Source organism: Momordica charantia (genome assembly GCF_013281855.1).
Source record: "Momordica charantia cultivar OHB3-1 chromosome 6 unlocalized genomic scaffold, Mcharantia_2.0 BLBB01000006.1, whole genome shotgun sequence".
Classification (NCBI taxonomy): Eukaryota; Viridiplantae; Streptophyta; class Magnoliopsida; order Cucurbitales; family Cucurbitaceae; genus Momordica; species Momordica charantia.
The window spans coordinates 4,533,912-4,559,572 of record NW_028275164.1 but is presented as its reverse complement, the minus strand read 5'-3'; the positions used below and the strand labels follow the sequence as shown (position 1 = coordinate 4,559,572).

General features: G+C 32.5%; 4 protein-coding genes across 5 annotated transcripts; 1 reads left to right on the top strand and 3 right to left on the bottom strand.

Moving 5' to 3' along the window:
* Positions 1–2,811: 2,811 nt before the first annotated feature.
* LOC111006885 (sterile alpha motif (SAM) domain protein) lies at positions 2,812–3,888 on the top strand. The gene has a single exon (XM_022278981.2). The coding sequence runs from the start codon at positions 2,920–2,922 to the stop codon at positions 3,736–3,738; it is 819 nt and encodes a 272-aa protein (XP_022134673.1). The 5' UTR covers positions 2,812–2,919; the 3' UTR covers positions 3,739–3,888.
* A 1,666-nt stretch (positions 3,889–5,554) lies between these two features.
* Positions 5,555–7,717, bottom strand: LOC111007469 (uncharacterized). Of its 2 annotated transcripts, none has more exons than XM_088125664.1 (3): positions 6,976–7,717; positions 6,359–6,592; positions 5,555–6,247 (listed from the first exon to the last, which is right to left on the bottom strand). In XM_088125664.1, exon 1 carries the CDS (start codon positions 7,593–7,595, stop codon positions 6,987–6,989), a length of 609 nt encoding a protein of 202 aa, XP_087981790.1. In that variant the 5' UTR covers positions 7,596–7,717; the 3' UTR covers positions 5,555–6,247; positions 6,359–6,592; positions 6,976–6,986. The 2 variants fall into 2 exon arrangements, with proteins under 2 accessions (XP_087981790.1, XP_087981791.1); XM_088125665.1 differs by having other exon boundaries at positions 6,359–6,505.
* Positions 7,718–17,377: 9,660 nt separating this feature from the next.
* Positions 17,378–17,689, bottom strand: LOC111006991 (uncharacterized). The gene has a single exon (XM_022279118.1). It carries the CDS (start codon positions 17,687–17,689, stop codon positions 17,378–17,380), a length of 312 nt encoding a protein of 103 aa, XP_022134810.1.
* A 1,475-nt stretch (positions 17,690–19,164) lies between these two features.
* LOC111007080 (plasma membrane fusion protein) lies at positions 19,165–23,272 on the bottom strand. The gene is made up of 9 exons (XM_088125653.1): positions 23,076–23,272; positions 22,776–22,960; positions 21,926–22,107; positions 21,545–21,829; positions 21,407–21,465; positions 21,264–21,300; positions 21,080–21,151; positions 20,207–20,534; positions 19,165–19,781 (listed from the first exon to the last, which is right to left on the bottom strand). The coding sequence occupies exons 1-9, from the start codon at positions 23,185–23,187 to the stop codon at positions 19,428–19,430; spliced, it is 1,614 nt and encodes a 537-aa protein (XP_087981779.1). The 5' UTR covers positions 23,188–23,272; the 3' UTR covers positions 19,165–19,427.
* Between the last annotated feature and the right edge of the window lie 2,389 nt (positions 23,273–25,661).

The following is a 25,661-nucleotide window of genomic DNA, read 5'->3' as shown; positions in this document are numbered from 1 at the left end:
AGAAGAAACTTATTTTGGATGTTTCCAAAATTTCTATACAATTTTGGAAATGTCCCAGAAACGAGGAAACAAGAAACAGAAATGTTGCCAAATGAGCCTAATAATTTTATTTTGTTTTTTCTTTCATGCTTCAATGGCACATCATAGATTGAGGCTATGATCCAACCACCACCTCTCTAATTGCAATTATTTTCTCAGTCTATCACATATAATGGGATTTCTATAATTCAAGTAGCTATTAGTTGTTTGTTAGGTTGCTGCTCCATCAATCACTACCTCTTTTTTTTGTTGCTTCCATATGTATTATGTTTTAGATGCCAAAAACAGGCCCTTTGCTTTGCTTCCATATGGTTTGCTCTCAATGTGTTCCTTTATCCCGTCTCGTATTGACCGATTAACATCAAAGTTATCGTTGTAAATATGGGTACAATAGAGCAACTTTCATTAGACGAACTGACCCGATCGAAAAACTTCTAATCAGATAATAGTTCCAAACCTTTATCTTCCATAGGTTTCGATAATTCTATCTATATTTCCACTCATTTTTGTGACAAGATTTTAGACTTTTCCACTATACTAAAATTCAAAGATAGATTTAACAACCCAAGAGTTCGGTGCAAGAGACAACTTGTTTCACTTTCATTAAACAGGAACCCAAAAAAAGGGCAAAGAGAACTCAAAGTTTGACTTTGATGAAAAAAAAAAGGTTTATTGTAATTAATTCCTATTATTCTAAATATTCTTTTACCCCTATATGGTAGTAGGTTTTATACCTTTATTACAACGCTCTATGTAAGGTTGGTTGTTAAGTTGTTTTGTCTTAATTTATTTCCTAGGTGTATAATTAAGAATTTAATTGAATTACTTTTCAAAAAGATTTAATTGAATTGAATTAAATTATTTAAAAGTAGCCATTTTAGAGCCTCAAATACTACCCAAGATTTGCAGCATCGCGGCCCTTAATATCAGCAATGTGGGAGTAGGTTACTTAATTTAATAAGTAGTATTAATTAAATCTCTAACATTTAATTTTTCCTAACAACCCAAAAATTATTTTCCGTGATTGGCTCTTCAATTAATGGGAAATACACAAATAAAGAAAAGGAGAGAAAAATGCAAAACTTTGTTATAGTAAGTAAAACAACTTACTCTAGATATCTAATATTTATTAGTCATTAATAATGCATGGTTAAGAAAATAATTTAGATTGTTCGTGTTTGTTGGCTAGATGTGATCGTTTGTGCAAATTAGAACTTAGTAATCAAGATATCTTTTTTAAGAGATCGTAGATTCAAACAAGCATACATAACTCTTGTTTTTATGATGTGTTATTATTGTTAAACCAATCATGAGCATGCATTGCTCTAACTCATGGGCTCCATGTGTCGACTTGAATATAACAACACAACATATTTAACCCGCTCGACTCAAATTCATGGCATGATTATGATCAACTCATTATAGATAAACTCCCCCAACTTTGGATTGGTGAACTTTTGTTTGCTATACACACATCATGTCATTCAGAAAACTCATTTTAACTAATGACTCTATCTTTACAAGTTATAACTCCTCATTTAACACTTGGTTCTCGCTAGTCGGGTCTAGAAAATTAACATGTGCGAGATCCAATAAGTAAATTATCAAATATTAGCTAAGAACATTGCAATTTTGATATTGTATCAAGCTACCACTAAATTATACAAAAGATTGAATTTATGGGTAAAGATAAGATTTCATTGTTAAGGATCCCACCTTGAAAAGAAAAGGAACCTTACAATAGTTTATAATAAATACGGGCTACTCCTCTCATTGTCAACTGGTTTTGAAATGGAACATCGTGAATATTAATATTCATCGCTTTAATACATTATTTGAAAGGGGACGATCCATCAAATATTCATTTTTTTTTTGTCTTACTTGTATCTTCTTTTTGAAAAAGTGAACACAAATAAAGGCATTCAATTGTAGTTGAAAACTTTGATTGGAGCAATAAATAAGTAGAGGGATGAGATTGAAAGAAAAAGTTAGGTTTGAATTGGTATTTATGGAGTGTTAAAAGGGGTGAGGTCTTTATTGTGTTGTGTGGGTGTGTGTAAACTCTAAAGTTGAACAAATGGAAATGGGAATACCCAATAATAACATCTCTGACTTCATCAAACAAAATATATACACTAAACCAAAACTATACATTAAAAGACTCTCCACCCATTCCTTTCTTGTGAGTATCCTCCCACATGCAACCCCTACCCTACCAAAAACCAACCACTTACCTCATTGGACCACACCTACTCAAACCCATGTTCTCAACACACATAACTAATTAAAATAGACAAATAAATTTTAGTTCGGTTAGGATTTAAAAAATATGTATCAAATGGTCGATTTTAGTACAAGGTCTAAATTGAAAATAAAACACTAAATTGGACTTTGTGAAAGCTAAGAGTACAGAGACAAAAATTGAGTTGAAAAAATGATAAAACTTTTATCTGACTATAAATACCTTAAGCATTATTAACAAAGGGCGAAAAAAAAAAAGAGAAACTAATAATGTATAAACAAGAGAAAAAAAAGGTCATCAATTTGGCTCTCTCGTGGTTGTTCAACAGTTTTCTTGTTCATGCCATCTCTCTCTAAATCAACAAACAAAAAAATGTTTCAAATAATTCATTAGCATTGGTGATTTAGTAATTGTTCCAACAAAAAATTATTTATTGGAGGGCATAATGGTCATTTCAGTCCTCAATAAAATTCCAAAATTAACAGAAATAATTGATCCAATACCGAAAGCAACAGCTTCTCTCTCTCTTCTTCTTCTTCTTCTTCTTCTTCTTCTTCCTTCTCTCTCTATAAATTTCAGTCTCAGAAACGTTCTTTTAAGGCCATAACCCATTTCAAAAGCTTCATCCTCCTCCTCCCATGGACTGGTTCTCTTGGCTCTCCCGAACCGGACTCGACCCGCTCCACACCTACGAATACGGCCTCCTTTTCGCCCGAAATGGGATCCGACCCGAAGACATTCCCCGCTTCAACCACGATTTTCTCCACAAAATCGGCGTCTCCGTCGCCAAACACAGGCTCGAGATTCTGAAGCTCGCCAAACTCGAAAATGAAGAACCGGCCGCCAAGAAATTTCCGGCCGCCGCCCCGCTCGTCTCCGCATTCGCCAAAACCAAAAAATGCCTCCGAAACTGCATCAGAAAATTGGTTCCGAGTAACGGCAAGCCGGAGAGGGCGGTTTTCCGGGAAGGCACGGCGGGCATTTCGCCGGAGACGATGAGTTACAGCGAAAATCTCGGCCGGAAGCAGGAGGTTGAGGAGGTCTGGAAACGGAAACCGGCGAGTCGACGGAGGAAAAACGTGTCGCTTTCGGGGCCGTTGGATGGGAGAGGTCACGAGAAAGCGATGACGAATTGTAAGAGCCTGAAGTTATCTGGGCCGCTGGATAGAAAAGAGCGGCCCATGTTTTCGAGAAGCCCAAGAACATCTGGGCCTCTGGATGGGAGAGTATCGGATTGGGTTGCGGCGTCGAATAAGAGCCCGAAGTTTAATGGGCCGCCGCAGGGGAAAATGATGAGGCTGATACCGTCGAGCCGGAGCCCAAGAGTATCTGGGCCGCTGGATGGACGAGATGGAAGCCCAAGAATTTGCTGTCGCTGCAATAGGGAGAGAATAGAAACGGACGATGATTATCATTCATTATGGGTTTCCTTGTTTTATGACTTGAAACCTACGTAATTTTTATTTTTTATTTTGTCAGTTTTTTTGGTTTTATTACGATGTTTGTATTTGAATTAAAATACCAATGCAACTAAAAGAATGTTGTCTACTGAAATTTTGTAAGAAGTTAAATGAAGATATGTTGGGCCCCAAGGCCTTCTACGTGTATCATAGAGTGGCCTCGAAATTGGATTCTCAATCACAAGCCCACTTAAAGGGTGGACAATCAAAGTCCAAATACACGGCCCAAACACAATTTATAAGAACTATTTTCATATCTTTTAAAATTATAGAATTTGAAACCAAACCGATCATAAAAGATGTCTCTTTTATCTCTTTGCTACATTTCTTTCTTTCTAAAATATATCTCCTCTCTAATAGGGTTCCCTCTCTTCACAAAGCCTTATCTCTTAACTATGAAAATTTTAGGTTTCAAAATTATGGCAAAGGGAGAAATATAAAATCATTACTTCTCTCTCTCTGAATCCCAAAAAAAAATAATATGAGTTGGATACTGTTGTAAAGACAAATTCATCCGAAACATCTCTTATCCAATATATATCGAAAGTAACCCCACATTAAAATTGAGCCAATCCCTCGAAGCCATTGCATTGGAGTGCCACACACATGCAATATAATTTGGTAGGCTAGAAAAAAGGATAAGAGTTTTGAAAGCAAATGATCAAAGTCGGTGAATTTGGTGGTCCTTACTCCTCTTCCTCACCAAATTGAACTCAAAATGACCACTACAAAATATTAAATAACGTGATCATGTCTATTTTTGTCTGCCTCTCTTATAAGTGCAAAAATAAGATTGAAATGGAAATGTGGTCTCGAGACCATACCGACTATCTATCTTTAAAAAGTTAAAATAAAATAGGCCAACCCGTCTTCTCAAACTTAGCTACGACGCTCTCAGCTTGAAGTTTAAGCCTCCGTAATTTTGTGTTAGATAGACTAAAGAATGGCAAAATTTTAAAGTAGAAATTCGTTAATTAGACATGTACATCACTAAGCTTACGGTTAACTAAAATCAAATAAAAAAATTAATATTTATCCAATTTGTTTATCATCCTGCCTGTAAAGTGTAAAGTTAAGCATTTATCAAATTATGTGTGCTGTAAATGAGTCTCTAATTCCATGATTAAAGCAGAAATAAAATGTTTAAATAACCAAAATGGTGAGAATTTACCCACAAATGACATTCACGTCCTCCGACTTTGCTTTATTCCAATTCCATCCTTATCAAATATCACATTTAAGATTTTCATAATTATACGAAAGCACCGTCATTATATTAAATGAATACCATAGGCAGCCGCATCATTTGATATCCTTCCCTTTTTCTTTATTTATTATTATTTTTTTAATACAACTTTATGTTTGGGAGCTATGCTCGGTTTGGCACTTTTTTCTTTATTTCTTTCTCTCTCGAATCATTTGATATTGTTCTAATAAAAATCAGGATGAGTAGATTAATTTCTGAAGTGTTTGGGTAACCTAATGTCTTAACCAAAGTTGAAAATAGGTGATTTAATAAGCATTTGAATGATGAATGATTACGAGAGAAGAAGACGGCCACATGCCACTCATTTTCAGTGCCTTATAACCTTATCTCTTCATTTTTCAACAATTTTCGAGTCCCAACTCTATCTTCTTCTTTAATATTTATCTAATTTGTCAGCCCATCTCCTCCAAGTTGAGTATAAATTTTTGCCACGGAACAACAATTATATATATATATATATATATTTTTTTTTTTTTAATTTCATTTTCTCCACAGCATTAATTAACTCAACTCCCAAACAATTTCAAGATTATGAATCGCTCCTCATCAAAAAAATTTAGTCATCTAGTTTGGACTTCATTTTTTATTCGATTTGAAAATTTTCAATGTCCAAATTCAACTTTCTCAAGCCCTAAACACTTAAAAAGGGTACTAAGACCAGATTAAACGAGTAGTTTAGCCAAAACTTTAATCTACAATCTCAACCTTTTTTCTGTTCAGTTTTTAATCATTATATCCAAGTTTCAGAAAAAGAAAACGTTATCCCCTAATACGCAGACAGCCCTTCCCCTCTCAAAGGGACACTCTCAATCGAAAGGCCGTCTTATGTTTAATTTTCTAAATATCCACTTTTGTGAGCTTTCGATAAGAGAATCGGATTGATATTCAAATTTCATAAGCAAATGCCAGTCCTTTCCTTCCACCGATTTGGGACTTTGACAGTTCAACCATCCATTCCACTGTCTGACCAAATAACCAACCAACCACCATCAATCTCCCATTTTTCCAATTTTCTTCTGTCCATTTCTTTCATTCTTAACTTTATATTTTATTAACTCAGGTTTCAGAATTCTATCCCAATTAACTCCAATTAAAATTGTTCAGTTTTTGTCAAATCTCCATCAACGTTCAACTGTCCTTGTTCATAATGAACTTCATCCAAATTTGAAGCATCTCCTCCTAAATTCCCAATCACAAAATTCACAGTTCAGTGTCTTCCATTTCAACCTGCAAATGAATCTGTACATAGAACAAACAGAAATTACAGAGAACAAAACAAACAAAAGAGAAACAGGGGGGGGGGGGGGGGGGGGTGGGTGGGAAGAAGAAGAAAGATGGAAATTACTTAACCTTTGAGAAATCACTATGCTTGACGGAACGGATAGCGGTAGCACGAGTGAATAAATTTCTGGCTTTAATTTCACGCCGACGATGAACGGAGAAGGCAACAACGGAAGGAAGGAGATGGTCGACGCCGAACGGACAAACACAGCCGCTCTGGAAAAAATACGAAGCGAGTGGAGCATACATAACAATGAACTGAGTGCTCAGCGATTAGGCAGACGCAAATCATTTTGAACATGCCTATTGAAATTCCAAGCATGTATAGTTAGAAATTTAAACCTATTAAGGAGTGAATTAAGGTTATTTTTGAAATTGTTGAAAAATTAGGGCTCAGAAGCTCCACGAATTGTTATCAATCCCGTGGCAACTGTATATATCTTCCATATATATATATATTCTGTATGTACACAAAGTTATATAGGTTCTCTAATGAACACCGGGCAGCGAGGTACACTGGAGAGGCAACCAGATCCGATTTCCCATGCTTCGTCTCCATTTCCGTGTCCTTACGCTAAGGTTCGTCAATAGCGTCGAACCTGTGGTCGGAATCCGCCGTCTTCGTCGTCGAAAACTCAGAGAAGAGGTAAAAAGATTAATAAACCAGAGAATATTGGCCAACGTACCAAAATCTCCATCACAGATCCTCCGCTTTCGACATGATTGAAAGCCTGCTTTGCCTCGGACGGAAATCCGCTCGGCGCCTTTGACTGTGAGACGAAGGCCGGATGAGAGACGCCAAGGCCCGCTTCACCAAATCGCCTTCAACTCCTCCGATTCTGACCAGAGAGTTCGTCATCGCCGATCTCCGAGCGTTGAGGCGATTAGATGAGTAAGGAGTCGAAGGCTGCGACGGATGGCCTTTGTGGAGACTACACCGGAACGAACCAGGATGCGTGGTCGGAGAGCACATGCAGGTCCTCTTCTGGTTGCCCTGCCTCTTCACTACTTGACTCCCACTGCTACGAGTCAAAACGGAGAGAGGCCGATTCGGAGAAATGGATCGATCGAGTGAAAACCGCACAGACGACGCCGACGGAGAAGAAGAACCTTGAAGATTGACGCGAGTGGGAGACGTAGATCTACGGAAAAACGAAGTGGCATTTCTGGTGGAAAAAGTCGAAGTCGACGACGCAAAGGCCGACGAAGAAGAAGACGAAGAAGAAGAATAGGAGGCATAGAATCTCCCAGAAGGGGAGAGAGACCTCAGAACCGGCCCGCTCGACTTTCTAGAAGAAACCGCCATTGCAGCACCAGTGGAGAAAGAAAAAGCGAGAGAGAGAAGACGAATGAAGGAGGAGAGGAGAGGGTTTTCGTTTTCCTTATAACCCGTGTTTAGCTTTTCAAATTGGCAAACCTAGCTTTACTCGAGCCATGTATTTATAGGAAGGACCCGGGCCGAATATTTCGCGATATTTTTACGCGAAATTGGATGCTTTGCAAATATGCCCCTACAGTTGGAGGTATTTGCATATCTTACCGAATAAGTATCGATTTTTGTAGTGGAGGGTGAGGCAAGTGGAAGATTCTGTAGTCGCTGTAATTTGGCCCTCTTTTATTATGTTATTAAAATCAATATTTTTGTTAATGAGATGAAACTGAAGCCATGTTTGGAGACACTGATTATACACGAAAGGTTATTTAATTATAATTCCATTAATTTTTTCCTTCTTCCATACGTTCGTAATTTGAATTAACCCCAGATTAAATATTTTTTTACTGATTCAAAGTATTGAATTGTTGAAAAGTCGGTCAATGCAATATTTTACTTATAATTTTAGTTTTAATTTTTAGAAGAAATAACGAAATAATAATGAATTACCAAATTTGTGAAAGTGCCAAAATAGAAGGGCATTTAGGGGAAATGGAGCGAAAATTTAAACCTAACCAAGAGAGGGGGGCAGTTGGGTTAGGGTTGGGATCCATATTCCAAAGAGAGAACGGTTTTATTTGTAAAGCTATGGGCTGCTCCAATAATTAAAAAGGAAAAACAAAAAAGGCAAAACGATAAAATTGAGTGCCGTTTTGGGTGACAGTTTCAAGGAATGCTGAAAAGCAAAGTTCCACGTACTATGAATTACCGGTCTGACACAGTCCATCTGCATTCCACGTACCCCATATCTGTTCCCGTGGGCGGTTTTTTTATTATTCCCGAGTTTTTTTTTATAATAATAATACTTTTTAATTTAAAAAATAATAATTTATGGGGTTGAAAGTGGACACCTGTTCTTATGGTGGGCCCCAGGAGAAACTTTGGGGGGAAGTATTTCACATGGGAGTATGGTCCCATGGCAGAGGGGCCTTTTTTTTTCTTCCTTTATTCCAAAGCTTTCCTAACCAATTTAACGATTTTCATTTTTAGAAATTTTAAACAAAATAATTTTATTTTTTTATTTTTTTATTTTGAAGGTTCAATTTGGCTCTCAATTTTTTTAAATTTTCTACTAAGTCATGAGAAAAAATATAATTTAAGATTAAGTAAAAAAAGGAAAAAGAAAAAGTTTAGTGAATTTCATATATATCAATTTAATAAGATTAAATAGATTGAATTAAAACTCTTAAAACAATAGGTGACATAATTGATATTCTTTTATCTTTTCTATATTAAATCTGTGCTTCCCATCTTCTCAAAAATAAAAAATAATAATGTGTGCTTCTTATTTTTCTTAAATTTGTGCTTCTTGTTTTTCCTTGTTTTTTAAAATTTTTAATTCTTTTTTCTTGGTCGTTAACATATAAATTATTTTGTGATTTACTATTATTTCCTTTTTTTTTAATATCGGGCGTGAAATGTATCATTTTAATACTATTATTTTAAAAAGTAATGTTCTCATTCAAACACAAATCTCTCTCAATTCTTCTAATTTTATCTCTATTTCTAAACACTATCTTCAATCTTTATAAATTTCTCTCCCTCTCAATTTCTGTCTTTCTAATTTTATCTCTTCTTTCCAAATATTATATTTTTATCTTGACAATTTTAAATATAAACTAAAATAAATAATAATTTGAGTAAAGAATTTGAACGGATCAATAAGAATAAGTGAACCAAACAGAAAAATAATAATGAAAGATTAAGAGAGAGAGATAAATGAAGTTTTTGACTGAGAAAAATATTTGAAAAAATTGGAATTTGCAGGAGTTGAAATAAAATATTTGGAAACAAAAAGTGGTGCAGTGGAGAAAATGAGAGAAAAATAATGGGTGAATTTTGAGAAAATTTAGAGTGTGAATCTTAGGGAGAGAAGTGAGAGAAAATTGGTGGAACTAGAGGAAATTTAGAGGGATGGAAAGATAGAGGATGAATGAATGATCAAAGTATTATAGAAAATAATTAAAATTAAAATGCAAAAATGAGATGATAAAATTTCTCGTGCCAGTCATAAATGCAACAAATAATAACTTAATTTTAAATTTTGGAAAGAAAAGCCAAACAAGAGACTTATGGCTCGGCATTCCCAATAAACTAAAGTGAGTGTTACAAATTTCCTCACACGAGTCTTGTGTGTTCTTTTGATTAATTAATGAAGTGGATGCAAATAACTTTTTGGACAACACATTACGTGAACAAAATGATCAAATGCATCGATTTTATTATTTAAATAACTTTTTTTAATTCAACAACAGGAGACAATGATTAAGTGCTTTATTTCGAATGGACATATTTTAAGCAAATTTGTAGTATTATATTGAAATCTATTTCAGACCATGGTAATTGTAATTAGATGATTTATAAAATTAAGGTTATGCAACTCTATTACATTTAATTAATAAAAATATTTAAAAGAAAGATAATTTTAAAATGTGCAACAGTCTTGATATGTCTCTAATAACAATTTAAAAAATAAAATTGCAAACAATGAACTTAATTTTAAAAAATAAAAAGTAAACAAAAAAAAATTATAGGAAAAACTAAAAAGAGAGAAGTAATTAATGGGTTAATGTGGTATTAAATTATACTTAAAATGTGATGTGAAAAGGAAAATTCGATAAGTGGGCACGGTGCGGTGGACGGCTGGCTGCGGCTTGAAAATTTCAAAATTTTAAAGTCTAAATTGTCAAATATTCTACGGGCGCATGCCTTTGACTCGGCTTCCTTTGGAACTTTCTTCTTTTGCTTCTTCGCCCCTTCCTTTTCCCTTCTGCTATTAAAATCTAAAATTTAATTAAATATGATTTTAGTCCCAATAAAAATTTTATTTTTATCTTTTGTACTTGTTATTTTAATTCCTATACTTTCAAATTATTTTTTTTATACTAGTATATTTTAAACTTTTTTAAAATTACAGATATCAAAACCGACATTTTGAAAGTCTATAGACTTCAACGAACAAAATGTGAAAATACAGAAACCAAAATGATTAAAACACAAAAATACATTATCAAAATAGTATTTAAACATAAAATCCACTCCTTGCACAATCAATTACCAAACTAGCAGACTAAAACATAACTTATCTCAAGATTAGAAATCAGATGGTTATGTTCTCGATACGGTTAGGAGAAAGAAAATATAGAAAAGAAAATAAAAGAGATATTTCAGAAAAAAAAAATAGTTACCAAAATTTTAGTGTGATTGTCAAAATAGCATAGCTCAACAATAATTGAGATATATCTACAACCAAAAGGTTATGAGTTCGATCGCCCATCCCTACAAGTTCTACTTAAAAAAAAAATAGTATGACTTCTACCATCGAGATTGGGAGGCACTCCTATCCTAGACTAAATATATGTTTTGGTATCTATATTTTTGTAAATTTTTTCTCAACTTAGTTACTATTGCTTAGAAAAATTTTATTTTAGTTTTTACATTTTTAATTAATTATATTATTTCATATGATATAATTGATACTAAATATACTTTGACATGATATTTGATAAATCGAAAGAAAATTAGAAGACGGAATTTGAAAATTTTAGTTTCTAGATGCATAATCACCCAATATCATGTCATGTAAGCTTACTTTTTAATCGTTTTTACATCAATAAAATTGAAACCTTTTAAACATCAGTACCATAACTCCAACATCTATTAAGCCTTTTAAATAATTTAAAAGTTAATTTTCTCCCCACACACAATAAAAAAAAAAATGGTGGGTGGCAGCTCCTTAATTAGGGGATACCATTACAATGCAATTGGGCATTGCCCTTTAAACAAAGTTGGTGCCTTTGGGCTTTTTTTTTTTTTTTTTTTTTTCCATTTTTTCAGTGGTCCCACCATATCCCATTTAGTTTTGTATTGGGGGTGACCAAAATAAAGAAGGGTCACAGGCTGGTGATGTTATTGGTGCTGGCATCTTCCATTTGAGCATCATATGACTGTAAGTCTTTTCTTTTTCTTTTTTTTTTTGGGGCAAAAGAGAAACAACTCATTGTCATGGCCATTATTACTATAAAGTTGGTTGTTTCATGTTCGCACAAGAAAGCTCAATCCTATCCTCTTCTTCTCTCTTCCTAACTTTCATATAAACTTCCATTCTTACCCATTTCTAAATTTCTAATTCATCCAAACTCCATTCTTCCAATCGCGTACTATTTGCTATGTTATCGTGTTATCGTGCTAAGCAAGGCATAGCGGTCCATACTGAATCCTCCTAAATTGATGGTTTTGAAGTAAATATAAAAATAGAAAATATTATTGACGAACAATGTACCTGAATATCACCCATCAAATATCAACAATAATTTCACATGGAGCTATAAAAATCACTCATAGTTATCTATATATAGCTTGTCACGTCAAGATACGACAAATGCTAAATTTTGAATTTATATGTGTACATACTGACTCGGTATTATCCTCTTCGATTGCAATGACGTGATGATGTTGTATTTGTTTTTTTTTCTCATAAACGTGAAATTTTTTGTTTTTAGCTTGTTAGAGAAATTATGAAATTTCATTTTAATTGTTTGAATTGCCAAATAATGTAGGAAATTAAAATTCCAGTTATACCCAATACAATAATATAAGTCAAATATTATAAATAATGTTAAAAAATATCATATAAATTTGTTCAGATTGATTTTGGGCATATTGTTCTATATTACTGATGGTTCAGCCTTGGTTTCAAAGTGTTTCGATTTGAGGTTCAAATATTTGTTAAAAAAAAATCAAAATAAGTTATATAATGGGATCCCTATTATTCATGTGAAAAAACATATGATTAATTGCATATATTATATGAAGTAACATCTTTCATAATTTCAATTAAATCTAAATAATTAACATAAAATTATAATTAACTAACAGCTCAACGAATCAAGACACCTATATCGTAGCAAAAGGTTGTGAGTTCGAATCCCTATCTCTCACATGTCATATACTAAAATTATTTTTGTTTACCCTTTTTCCAATAAAAAAAATAGAATTGCATGGCCGTTTATAACCTGGTGGATTAAAAAATGATAAAACAAAATTTTTATTTGTATTGAAACAAATTACAAACGAGAAAAAAAACTTATTTTTATTGTTTCCAAAATTTCTATCCAATTGTGATAATGTTTCTAAACAATGAAAAGCAAAAAAATATTAAATAGTTGTCAAATGCTTAAATTTCTTAATAAAATTAAAAATAAGAAAAAAAAAAGTTGAACTTAGTTCTAAATATTCAAAAAAATTGAACAGGTATATTAAATGCAGTATTAAAAAAGTATATTAAATATAATGTAATGTATATAATTAAAATAATTATAAGCATTATTAAGATCATTAATCCATGTCACCTCCAGCATTGCTTGACGTACGTTGGAGGCAGCCACAATGCTGTCTTCTCCAACCAAACCAAAATGTTCACTAAAACATGGGATCTCTTTACTATTAATTAAATCTAATTAATTTTAGTTAACCAAATTAAAATGAATAAAATACAATTCGAAGCTCTAGTACTAAAATGATATATACAAATTCTTTGCAATTCTCACTTAATATTCATCCACATCAACATATAAAATTAAGGTAGGGTTCAATTGGGATAAGGACATGAATTAAATATTGACATGATTAAATTAAAAAATATATATTAGTGGTTGAGCTCATCTCTTGATTTGCCACTAATTACTAAAAGTTGGTAATATGGGACCATGGCTATTTCTTTTATTTACTTTTTCTTCTTCTTTTTTCAATTAATTAGAAAACCCCATTTTGGGCATGTATTAGGCTTTGGTATCAATTAAAAATTGTTCTTGTTAAAATCAATCTTCTTCTTAATGTAATGATAACAACTTTATAATATTTAGGTGAGATCATGTTCGAGAGTAATCTTTTTTTTACAGAAAGAATGGTACATCATTATTATGGCTTTTGGTTTGGTAGACATTAGTTTAGTGGTTAGTATGCTCAAAGATCTACCGTATCTTCAATATTTGTGCTTAAATTATATTAAGTTTCATGTAACATTCTTGTTTCTAATTTTTGATAAATTTGGGGTCCCTTTGCTAATATTTCTGTTTGTTGTTTTTAATAAACAAAAATGAATTGCATTGCCTTAATGAATTCAATAAAATAGTATTTGTATTTATATTTTAGAAAAAATTGGAAATGGAAATAAGAAATAAGAAATTTGTTTTGATTGTTTCCAAAATTTCTATACAATTTTGAAAATATTCTTAGATAAAGATAAGCAAGAAATATAGATAGTTGCAAAACGCTTACATTTCTTAAGAAAAATGAAAACGACAAACAAAAAATGAAAATATTACCAAACGGGCCTTTAATAACTTGTTTCTATTTTTCGTTTTTTATTTTTAGATAAACGTTTATAAAATTGTGTAAAAATTTTGAAAAGGACAAAAAGAGAAAAAAGAAAAAGTTTCTAGCTTCTTCTTCCCTTTCCAGTTTTTTTTCTTCTAAATATAATAAAAAATATTATTTTATTATTATTAATTTAAAAATGTATAATAAATATTAAAAAAATAACATAAAATATTTAATATTTAATTTAAAAATATAAAATTTCGTATGAAAATATATTTTTAATTTAGAATTAAAAAGGAAAAGAAAGAAAAACAAGGAAGGATCATCAACCATGTTTTTGTTTCTTTTTCAAAAATAAAAAAGAATAATAAATAATAAATAATCATCTAAAGGTTTTTGTTTCTCTTTCAATAAAAAAAATAACAAAAAATAATAAATAGTCATCCAATGTATACATTCTATTTTTTCTTTATTAAAAAAAGGTAACAAGAAACAAGAAATAAAAATATTATCAAAACGTACTCGATCAAACGAAAAATTTAATACCTTTAATATTGGACATAAATTCTTAAATTATTTATAGTGAAAAATAAATAAATAAAAAGAGAAATAATAGAGTATAAAAGAAATATTTGTTGTTAGATTTATATAATTCAAAGGTAATTGGAAGCGAACCTATACCTATTAATATGCTATTATTTAGATTTTCTTATCTCAAACTATAAATTTACTAATTTCATGAACTATAAAACTCAATAATTTATATGGATGAAATCCTGCTTTTATACTCCATGCTAACTTTTACCGAACTTTTTGTTATAGCAAAAGTTGGTTAATATTCATTTTATCTTTGTATTCTCAATTTTTATTCATGTCGACGTTTTAGTCATTTTACTTTTAAAAAACAATCATTTCGATCCTCTTTTATAGAATGATAACACAAATTTTAAATGTAATGAAAATTCTTTAATAATTCAATTTTATAGGGCTACATCTCTTACAAATAAGTAGGTGGAATGTTCTACTAAAATTTTGATCCTAATAAATGAAATAAAAAAAATAAAAAAATCAAACTAGACATTTTATTTATTTTCTAAGCAGACGTTTTTTCTCATCGCTCTAAGAACGTTGATTTTAGTGTGTAATAAATTGTCTTTAGAAAGATATGGTTTTCTATAATCTGACATTTTAAATGATGATTTCAATAGGAAAAAAAAAATTATATTTTGAAAACATGAATTTCAAAATATCTTGCCACAATTTGATTTTAATTCATCTGGAAATAGAAGCTTTTAAGACCGAAAAAGAATTAACTTACTTTATTAGTCAAAGAGATTTAGAATAAATTGAGAGAGAATGGATTCTCAATAGAATCAGTCGACTGGTTTGTGAGATTAGTCGAGATACACATTCTATCCATTTTTCATCAATGATTTTAACTTAAATTTTGGTCTTTTCAAAATCCAGCACTTAACCCACTTACTTCTAATATTTTAAAAATAAAAAATAAGTATTAAAATAATTTTATAAAATTAAAATTATAGGGAAAAAAATGTTTTTCCTCCACTTTGGGCGGTGATCACTGAAATGAAAAGTATTTATGGGTCTAGTTTTGAATTTGTTCTATGCTCTTGCCTCTCGCTGTGGTCCTCTTCATTATAATAAATTAATACCATAGACAATAATTATTTTATTTGTTTGAAAAATATGACTTTACACAACCACATGCTGTTGATTTTTCTCAAACTTTGAAGGTTCATATTCCACCTCCTTTTTTCCCTTCCTTATTCTTCATTATACAATTCAATTCACAATCACATGGTATTTTTTAACCAAATACGTTTATGTTAATATTGAGATTCTCTCCTAGAAGTACAAACATACTTTGTTTAATATATAATTACAAAATGTAAAACATCAAATTTCTCTTTTTTAAAATAGTCAGGATTCGAAAATTAACGAACCAATCTTCATTTGTAATTGTTAAGTGATTTGCATTAAATGATTGAAAAGCGATGTTACAAAATTGCCTATTCAACACGAACAAATGTCAAAAGCTAGAGGAGCGAGTGAAAATGTCGTCATTTTGAGAAAGCCCTTCTGTTTTTGAAAAAAGAGTGATCAAAATTGAAGGGCAATGGGAAATGTCCCAATTGGTGCAATGTGTTTGTGTGTCTTTGTGGCCATTAAATAAGAAAGAATTGATGTGAACATTTATTATTTATTATATTAGGAATCTCTTCTTCAAGCTAAGTCTCCCCAAAAAAAGAAAAAGTTTGACCACTTTTACTTGGTTGATTGGGGTATTTGATACTCTCATAAAAGGAAATGTTGGAATAAGTCAAGTCCATGTTAGCATACCAACCCAAAGTATAAGCTTCTAAATCATTATATAATAATATTAAAATAATATTCCTAACTATTATTATTAGGTTATTATATTTTGTAAGGGTAGAGATGTAAATAGTGGTTGGAACACACGTTAAATAATGAAGCATCTTAATTAGGAATGGTAAAGGGGAGGGAACGATAAATAAAAATTATTTAGGTGTTGACTAATCAATATTTATTATTTTACTAACTATTATTAAATTTTTGACATGCTGGAGCGAGAAATGTAGGAAGAGAGATTAACATAAAGATAACTGAAATTGCATAATAATTATTGTAATTATTATCACATACCAACACCAACAAACATGCTACATTCATTTAATATGAATTCTCATATAATTATTTTAATAGATTTCCCCAGATTAGGCCACGGCACGCCCTGCAAGATCAGTACTAATAAATCTTGCTTAAGATCTAAGTGAAGTAAATTTAATTTAATTTTACATTGCTCAACAGAGAATTGATTTGATTGAGAAACATGATAGCATTAACTATTCTGATTCAGAAAATCTCGCCATGGCGTAGATTCCAATGAATACTGAAGTCACATTGAAAGCAACAATATTCCAAAGAAAAAATCTCTCTAAAAAACAGAGAGATTCCCCAAAAATTGGCGAAATCCACAAGCACAAAGAAGTTGAAGTTGAATAAATTTTCATCCATTATGAATTGAATTCCTAAGAACACGAATTGATAACCGACTGAATACAGTTCTTCATGAACAATATTTCCAGATGCTTTTCGAATTATCTTCCGATTCTTGAATATATACAAGATCGAATCAAGAAAAGACTAATTCTAATTTCGAAGATCGCACTAATTAATGCAATGTCCTCTTGAATGTATGTACACGCACACTACATACAAACTCGTCCGCAAAAGAGCGAGAACAGAAATCGGCGAAGTTTTTCGGAAGAACATCCAGAATTCAGAAACTAAATTCAAGAAACAGCCAATCCTGTTCCATGATTGTTCATCAAGCAAAACCTGGAAGGCCTCGGGTTGAAATTCCTCCGCCGCTGAGGATCGTTACCCGACGGCTTGATGATCTGCAGAAGAAACGCCCTCAGCGCGTTCGCCTTCGCCAACATCGCGAGATCCAATTGCGCAGTGGAAATGGCAGCAATGGAGGATGAGGACGTAGCGGAGACGACCTTGCGGCGGTTCCGATGAAAACTGCAGCGGAAAGAGCCGGGATGGTTGGTCGGAGAACAGAGGCACCTGCGTTTGGAGGGGGCAGAATTTGAGGCCATGGAAATTAGTTCAAATGCTCGAGGAGGAATTTGGGAGTGAATTTTTTTTTTTTTGTTTTTGTGAACTGATTCTCCTTTTTGTGAGGGAAACTTGTGGAAGAAGATTGGTGGATTAGAGTTTTGGAGGATTTTGAAGGCTTTTCTATTTTTATAGTGAGTTAGAATCGTAATTACTTCACTACCCCTCGATGTTCTTCAAGAATTAAATTACAACTGCAATTTGTTTGGCTCGTTGGATCATTGGAATTTGGAAATCGAAATTGCAATTTGTTCGGACGTAATTAATTTCAAGACGTTTTTAACTATCCGGAAATTTGGGAATTGCGAGATATTTTGAGTTCACACGTTAGTTTTCTTCTTCAATTTAAAAAATATATATATAATAAAATAAATAATAATAATAATAATAAATAATAAACTTTTGGGTCAATGGTTGGAACTTGGAAGTCCTATCTTATTTTCCACCCATTTCTTTGGTAGTTTCATTTTAAATTTTGAAATGAAAGAAGAAAATGATAAAACAGGAGTTCATCAATTAGACGATATTGCATGTGAGATAGAAGGATTTTGAATGTTAGATTAGTTAAAATTTATAATTAAACTAACACTAAAAGATACTTAATAAATTGAAATGTTATCAGATTTATGGAGATAATTATAACTTAAGTTTACTTGTAAAACAAGGAAATTAATGAATGCTCCAAATTAGGAAGGTGGTTCAATGCATGGAGAAAGTGGTATGAATGGTTTGATTTCTTTTTTTTTTTTTTTTAAATATGAATGATAGGGAAGTTGATTAAGAAAGAAGAGGGAGATCCACTTGGCAATCTCAGTTTTAATCCCAATAATTATAGATTATACTGTGAGCTGTTTGCTTAGTGGAGAAGAGATTATAATTTAGGGACTAATCTAACTTTAATGACAAGATAATTATTCTCAATATCTTACTTCCCTTTGCGTATACTTTTTTTCTTCTTCTTTCTGTTTGGCCATAAAGAAAATTCAAAGCAGCAAATAATTAAGATTTGGACGGCCAAGTGGGACAAATCCAAGACTTTTACTCCCACATTCTCCCTTCTTCATACAAATAGACTTCACTAAATTGTTTTCTTTTTTGCCTAAATAAAATGTCGGTTTACTCGTGGGTCCTTCTAAAACATTCTTTGATTCCATTTAAACAAATTCATGAGATGAATTTTCACTTCAAAATCAAAATAATGACACTGCTTCATGGGAAAACAATATCAAGACTCTTGTTTTTCTTCCTCAACTATATAGGATTACGTAATAAAGAAGTATAAATTTTGAACAAGATGCCAATAATTTAAAAGTATCTATCCTTCAATAAAATTGAGACTTTGTCATTTCCCTCGCGTCGATATCAACATTTGAATCCTTGATAAGGACCACAAAAACTTGTTTTATTTTCAAGGTCTCAATATTTTAAATAGCCTAAGATATTTTAAGAAGAAAAGTAATGAACTTACATATACAAACCATTGAAAACTTGTCAAAGTGAAAGGTCAAGACCAATAAAGTCCTTTAGGTATCTACAAAGCACCCATCAAAACTATAGGTTTGGAAATTGATTCATGTTTCAAGAATACCATAACTAGGGAAAATAAACATATTGTACAAAAATAAATAACTTCTAATGTAATGGGGAGAGAGAGCTAGGTAAAAGATGTACCTACAAACATACATGGATGTGCAATCCCTACTGCGGTTTTCTTCGTTCTCACTGAGCATAATTGGCTGTATGGCTCTTCGTATATACACGATGTCGTCGCTCTCTGGCATAGATAACCCAGAAAATTAATGACAGCATCACGGCTGCAGACACCAGAACCAATCCAATGTAGATCCACTGTGTATATCGACGCAAACCGGGACAGTAGTGGTCTTGTATGTCTGTGAACGTCTGCCGCAAAAAAGAGCAATCTTGCAAACTAACCAAGTATGGACCATATTTATACAATCCATAGCTTACATTTACTGCACCTGTCATTTGACTGTAGTAGGTTGGGGTCAGCCGGCCAGGAGTTGTACAAGTACCAGAAGCTGAAGCTTCACAGATATAGTTCTTCCAAACCTACATGGAAAATGAAATATTTCACATTCCTCCTTTATACATAGAATATAATAAGTTTATATGGCACAAAGGTTGTTTTCGACTCGTGCCAAGCAAAGAGACACACTAAGAGAGGTCGCCGAAAACTCTAGATGGGAGGGGCAGACCTTTTTGTAAAAGAAAAATGAGTTCAAGATGAACTTGCCTGGGACAACGACAACATTTACAAGATCCCCCTCAAAGGTTATGGTACCAGTTTCCTGGCTTGTCATAAAGCTATAAAAGACAACTTTAAGGTGGATAATGGATATAAAAGCCATTGTACAAGAAGTAATTTGCTTCACCCAAAACGGGGACTTGTTGGGCCAATCAAGTAGACTCTGAAAACCTTTGGCAATCAAAAACTTCTTTTAACGTTTAGATTGATGCTTTGTTAATTCTCTTACCTCTGTAGCATTCCGCAGTTCTGCTTCACCCGATGCACATGATCGGTCGGTAAGATTTGAATGAAATGGATTGCAGAGGATGGGCATTGATGGACCAGATTGATTGAAATATATGGGTGGTCCAACATTTGGTGGGACGTTACGATTTGCAATCCCAGTGATGACACTGTTAACCACATTAACAAGTTGAAATGCTACATTCTTTGATTGTGTGAGAGTTTCTTGGGCTGTGGCATTGTCCACACATGGGAGGATGTCATCCAAAGCTGTATGGGCAGTTGGGTTTTGAACCCACTCATCCATTGACACACATGTATCTGCTACCACACTAATGTGTAATAAGAAAAGAAGTCAGCAGACTTGCATCACATAGGATTACCTCTCATGTAAAGCTTAAAATTATATACGAAATTAGAGAGGTTTGCCTTAACATTTCAAATTTAGTAAACTTCACAAATGTTTAGACCCGATATACATAGTTCCAAGAAAGTCGAACATGCTTCCAATTCCAGTGAAGTACAAAATGTCAAGAAAGCTTAATCCCTATTCACTTTTCATTAATAACTTGTAGATATAAGGGGAAAAAAGGTATGCACTACATTAAAAAGTTGATGGAGATTATGTGCTTCCCTCATCAGAACCCCTTCCCATGTGCCTGCCTAGTGAGGCCAGTGAACAGGTAGGTAGCCTCTCCTATTCATGAGGGTATGCTTGAAGTCATAATTTCAGCTTATCATTGAGTTCAAAATGTCAAGCAGAACACATAAATGAACTGTCCTAAAACTAGATCTAATGCAATTTTCCATAGAGAACTACTATGTGCAGATCCAGGAAATAGAGAACTGTAACCCAGTCATGAAGAAACAAACTTACTTGTGAAGGAGGAGAAAAACGCCACACAAGATGAATGTGCCAGTAACAAGAATCCAACCAATGATCACCAAACTGCAGTCATCAGGGACCAAGTGTTCATCACACGGAATACGTGTGGAAGAATATATGCTTTAATATCGTAATCAATTTGAATTAATTAGTAAAATATGAGCTATAAACTTACGAGTATACAAGAGACTGCATCCCAAGGATGGAAAATACTGCAACAGATAGCCAAAAAAAAAAAAAACATATAAACAATGAGCTCGATTGGATTGATAAAATCTTCAAGTGTATCTTAAAGTACTGAGAAGTATAAACACTTACAAAATCCAAGAAATGCCAGAAGGAGCATGACAGCAGCAAGAATTATAAGAGCCAACCTTCTGCAGTGCAATAGGTCAATGAAACCGTTAATAGTCAGATAAGCAAGCACCATAATATAGTAAAATGGCTACCACTTACATATGATCGAGTACATATTGGATATCTTTTGAATTATTTCCAGTCGTCTCAGAAAGAGTTGTAGCAGAAGAGTTAATCAATTTATCAATCTCATCGATTTTGCTTTGGACATCTCCAGGAAGAAATCTTGATGCAACTCCTATACTCTTAGCTGCACTGAGGTAACCTGACACCTTGTCAAGGTTATCAACTGTTGTATCAGCTTGATTCACTACATAGTCCAATGTCCTTGATGTGATGCTGTGAAACTTCCCCTGACCCGTGTACAAAACAACACACCCGACACTGAACCAAACATTAAAATTCGAAGATGAAATTTCAAAATATTGAAACATATAGAGAAGGATGGGGGAAAAAAATAGAAATGGAGCAAGATTTTACATTGCTGCAATGGTGAAGAGGATGAGGAAAATGAGAGAAAGAGCATAAGCTAATCGAGAATAGCCATAAGGCTCCCTTGGACAACAGCAACAGCATAGGCAGATGAACATCAAACAAAATCCAAAGAGAATGAACCAAATGCCAGCAATGACAAAGAAGGGAGCCGCTGTAAAGGAAACCGACTGCATAACAAGAGAATTATCAGAATAAAAGCAAAACACCCAAGAGAGCAAATAAGTTAACAAAATAAAGTATAAAAACAAACGCTTCAAGAATATCATAATAACAATTACAAGTCAAAGTTGGCGCGAAATCAAGCCAACTATGAACAAAGATAATCCATTCCTTAATTAAAAAAAAAAAAATCTAAGTGAAACAGACGATGCAAAGTCTTCAAATTAAACTAATCACTATCCCTAACCAACTCAACCCACGAATTTACAAACAGAAGTCAAATCAAAGCTCCTTTTCCCCTTCTCTGATTACTAAACATTCTAAATCCCTCTTTAATGACTAGCGAAAAGGCAACTATACAGATTTTGAATCCATGACATTAATAGATCATTCCAGAACAAAAAATCTAAGTCAAATTAATTATAAACTGAAACAAAGAAATGATAAGAAAAATCGATATCTAATAGCCACATAGCAAGTGGAAGATGAGCAAATAGCTTGAGAAATTCAAAACCCCGCGTAAGTTCAACCTAAATTAATCACAATATATGATAATAACCAACCCCCCCCCCCCCCCCCCCCCCCCAAAAAAAAAAAAAAAGGAAAGCAGGATTCAGTTTGCAGCGGCTATTCAAAATGTACAGAAAGGACAAAATTAGATTAGAAAGAAACTCACAGCCCAGTAATGCTCATTGCTGATATTCCAACCCCCAGTATAGCGCTTAAAATCATCAAGTGGATCTTTTCTCTGCGTCCTACCCTCGGCCAATATCAAGGACGAGTTATCCACTGTCGCTTCCGCTAGATTCCTCCCCGTCTTCCACTGCTCCACAGCTCCTCGAACCAACTCTCCTCGACCAACTGTTTCGATCCCACCAAAAGCAGAAATACACACACACAAACAAACAAGCAGTTAGCAACTAAAAACACCTAGAGAGGAAGAGCAAACAAGATTCAGAAAGGGAAAATAGAGTACCATGGAAGCTTAGCGAGGGGAGGTCAGAGGTGGTAGCGGCAGTAGAAAAGACGAGAAGAAAAAGAGAAAAAAGAAAGGTGAAAGTGAAAGGATTTGATCTGAAAACTTCCATGGCACTGTGCTTTGGTTTCTCTTCTTCACTCAGCAGGAGTTGCAGGCTCTGAGCCCAAAGGAAAATTCAGAGTAGGCCATGGCCATCGCCAATTCTCTGTCTATAAATAAAATACTCGTTATCCCCAAAATACCCTCGCCCAACCAACATGCCGCGTCTCTAAGATTCTGTCATCCCTCAACCTTTTCCTTTTTTTACCCCTCCTAATAATATTACTTCTGCATTTTAAATTAAATTCAACTGTTTTAAATACTTAGTTTAGTTTAGTAATTAATGACGTTTCTTCAAATGAATGATATTTGTAAATGATTGAGGAGATTCATTATTCATATTTCATACCTACCACTCATGTGAAGTTTTGTTAAATTTACAATTTAGTTCTTAAATAAATTTTTAAAGTTGTATTGAATATATTTTTTTAATTTTAATAGTGTCTAATCTATTCCTAAACTTTTGATGTCTTGACTAACATATCCATGAATCTTATATAATAACATTTAATATTTAGGAATTTATTATACACAAAATTCAAAATTCAAAATTCAACTTTAAAGATTCACTAAAATTTTAAATTATTTCAAAATTGTATTAGAAAATATTTTAAAAGAAAACAAAAAGAACAAACAATAGATAAATAAAATAAAGGGGAAAACACTTTTTAAAAAAGTTAATTGAACTTCTTACATAATATCATCTTGGCCTTTATTTTTTCAATTATTTCAAGGGGAAAACTCCACGAAATGCTTGAAAATGTATTAAATTAAAGCTAATAACATTACAAAAAAAAGTGTCAGACGAAGTTCATGTATGCAGGATGCAATGTGATCAAAGTCAATTCTCCAAGCAAAATAAAAGTCAACTAAGAAAATTTGATGAGAGAATATAAAAATTATTATTATTATTATTATTTTAAGAGTAAAAATGAGGATATTTAAGTAACAGGAAAAATATAATGTAATAGTTTATATTTTGGGGAGACGTGGGTGGGAAGGACAAAATGGGTAAAAGCGAAATTCTTGTTCCCGCCCTCCTCGCTGTCACTGTGGGCTGGGCTTGCATCTAAGAAAAGACACGTGTCACAATTTGGGCAATAAATAAATTGGAAAGCAATCTGGTGGTGGGACCCACTTGGAAAACTCACAGCGTCTAAACCGTGTTGTTTTGTTTTCGCCTTCGGGTCATGGTGATGGAACGTGTCCTTGCGTGCACCCCATTAACATGGTTTTCTAAGTTCTCCCTCCGATTCTGACGGTTTTTCCATTTTACTTCATTTCTATTTCTTTTCTTCTTTTTTTTTTTTGTTCTTCTTCTTTTTTCCGATATTAAAATTCAAACTCAGTTAAAAAAAATACATTTCGTCTCTCAATTTTTATTTATTGTCTGGCAATTTAATTCATACACATGGATCATATAGATCCTCCACGTCAGGTTTCTGTTAAATCTAACAATTTTTAACGACGGAGATTAAATTATAACTAATTTTAAAGTACAAAGACCAAATTATTATTTTGAAAGATTTTCATCTACGTCAGGTTTCTGTTAAATCTAACAATTTTTAACGATGAAGATTAAATTATAACTTATTTTAAAGTACAAAGACCAAATTATTATCTTTGAAAGTTTAGTGAAAATTTATAGATCAAAATACATCTTTTTAACCTTTTGAAATTAATTGATTTTTGTCAATTGAGTATATCATCACTCGACCCAAAAATTAGATTTGATTGGTCACAATTCTCACAATACGTTTGATTTTTGTTTGTCTCTTTGATATTTAATTTGTTTTCTCAACTATTGTAGTTAATGTTTATTGTTGACATAGGTAGTTTTACCTTTTAATTTTCGTCGATTATATATTTAGAATTTTTAATTGAAAGATATACTTGGTTCTCACGGCTGACTAATATTATCTTCCTTATTATTAAATATTTGATATTATGTATTAATCTAGTAATTTTTTTTCTCAGACATGCCAATAAAATGTAACAATTTATTTTTACATTTTTTTTAACATAGTTTATTGATGACATTAATTAAAATACAAAGATAAATTTATAAACAAAATGAATAATACTACGATATATTAAAATTTAAAATTTGCGGTGGTTTGATTTATTATTAATTAATAATGTTAAAACTTTTATAAACAATTTAAATAATAACCCAACGGTAAATGTATTCAACTTATTCTCTTAACATTACGAAGTTCAAATCTCAATATCTATACTTAAAAAAGATAGTGGATTTTGATACCGTTTGCATATTTAACAAAAAAAAAAAAAAGTAACAATATCAATATTAATTCAAAAGTGAAATTATTTATATTAACCTTATTCTATAGCAACATAAATTAAAAAAAAAACATTAAATAATTAATTATGTAACGCGTGCGTTGTAGAAGTATTAGCTGTCGAGGTCCGCGTTAAGCATGTCCATTCCTTGGCGGATAGCCAATTTGGGACAAAATAATTACT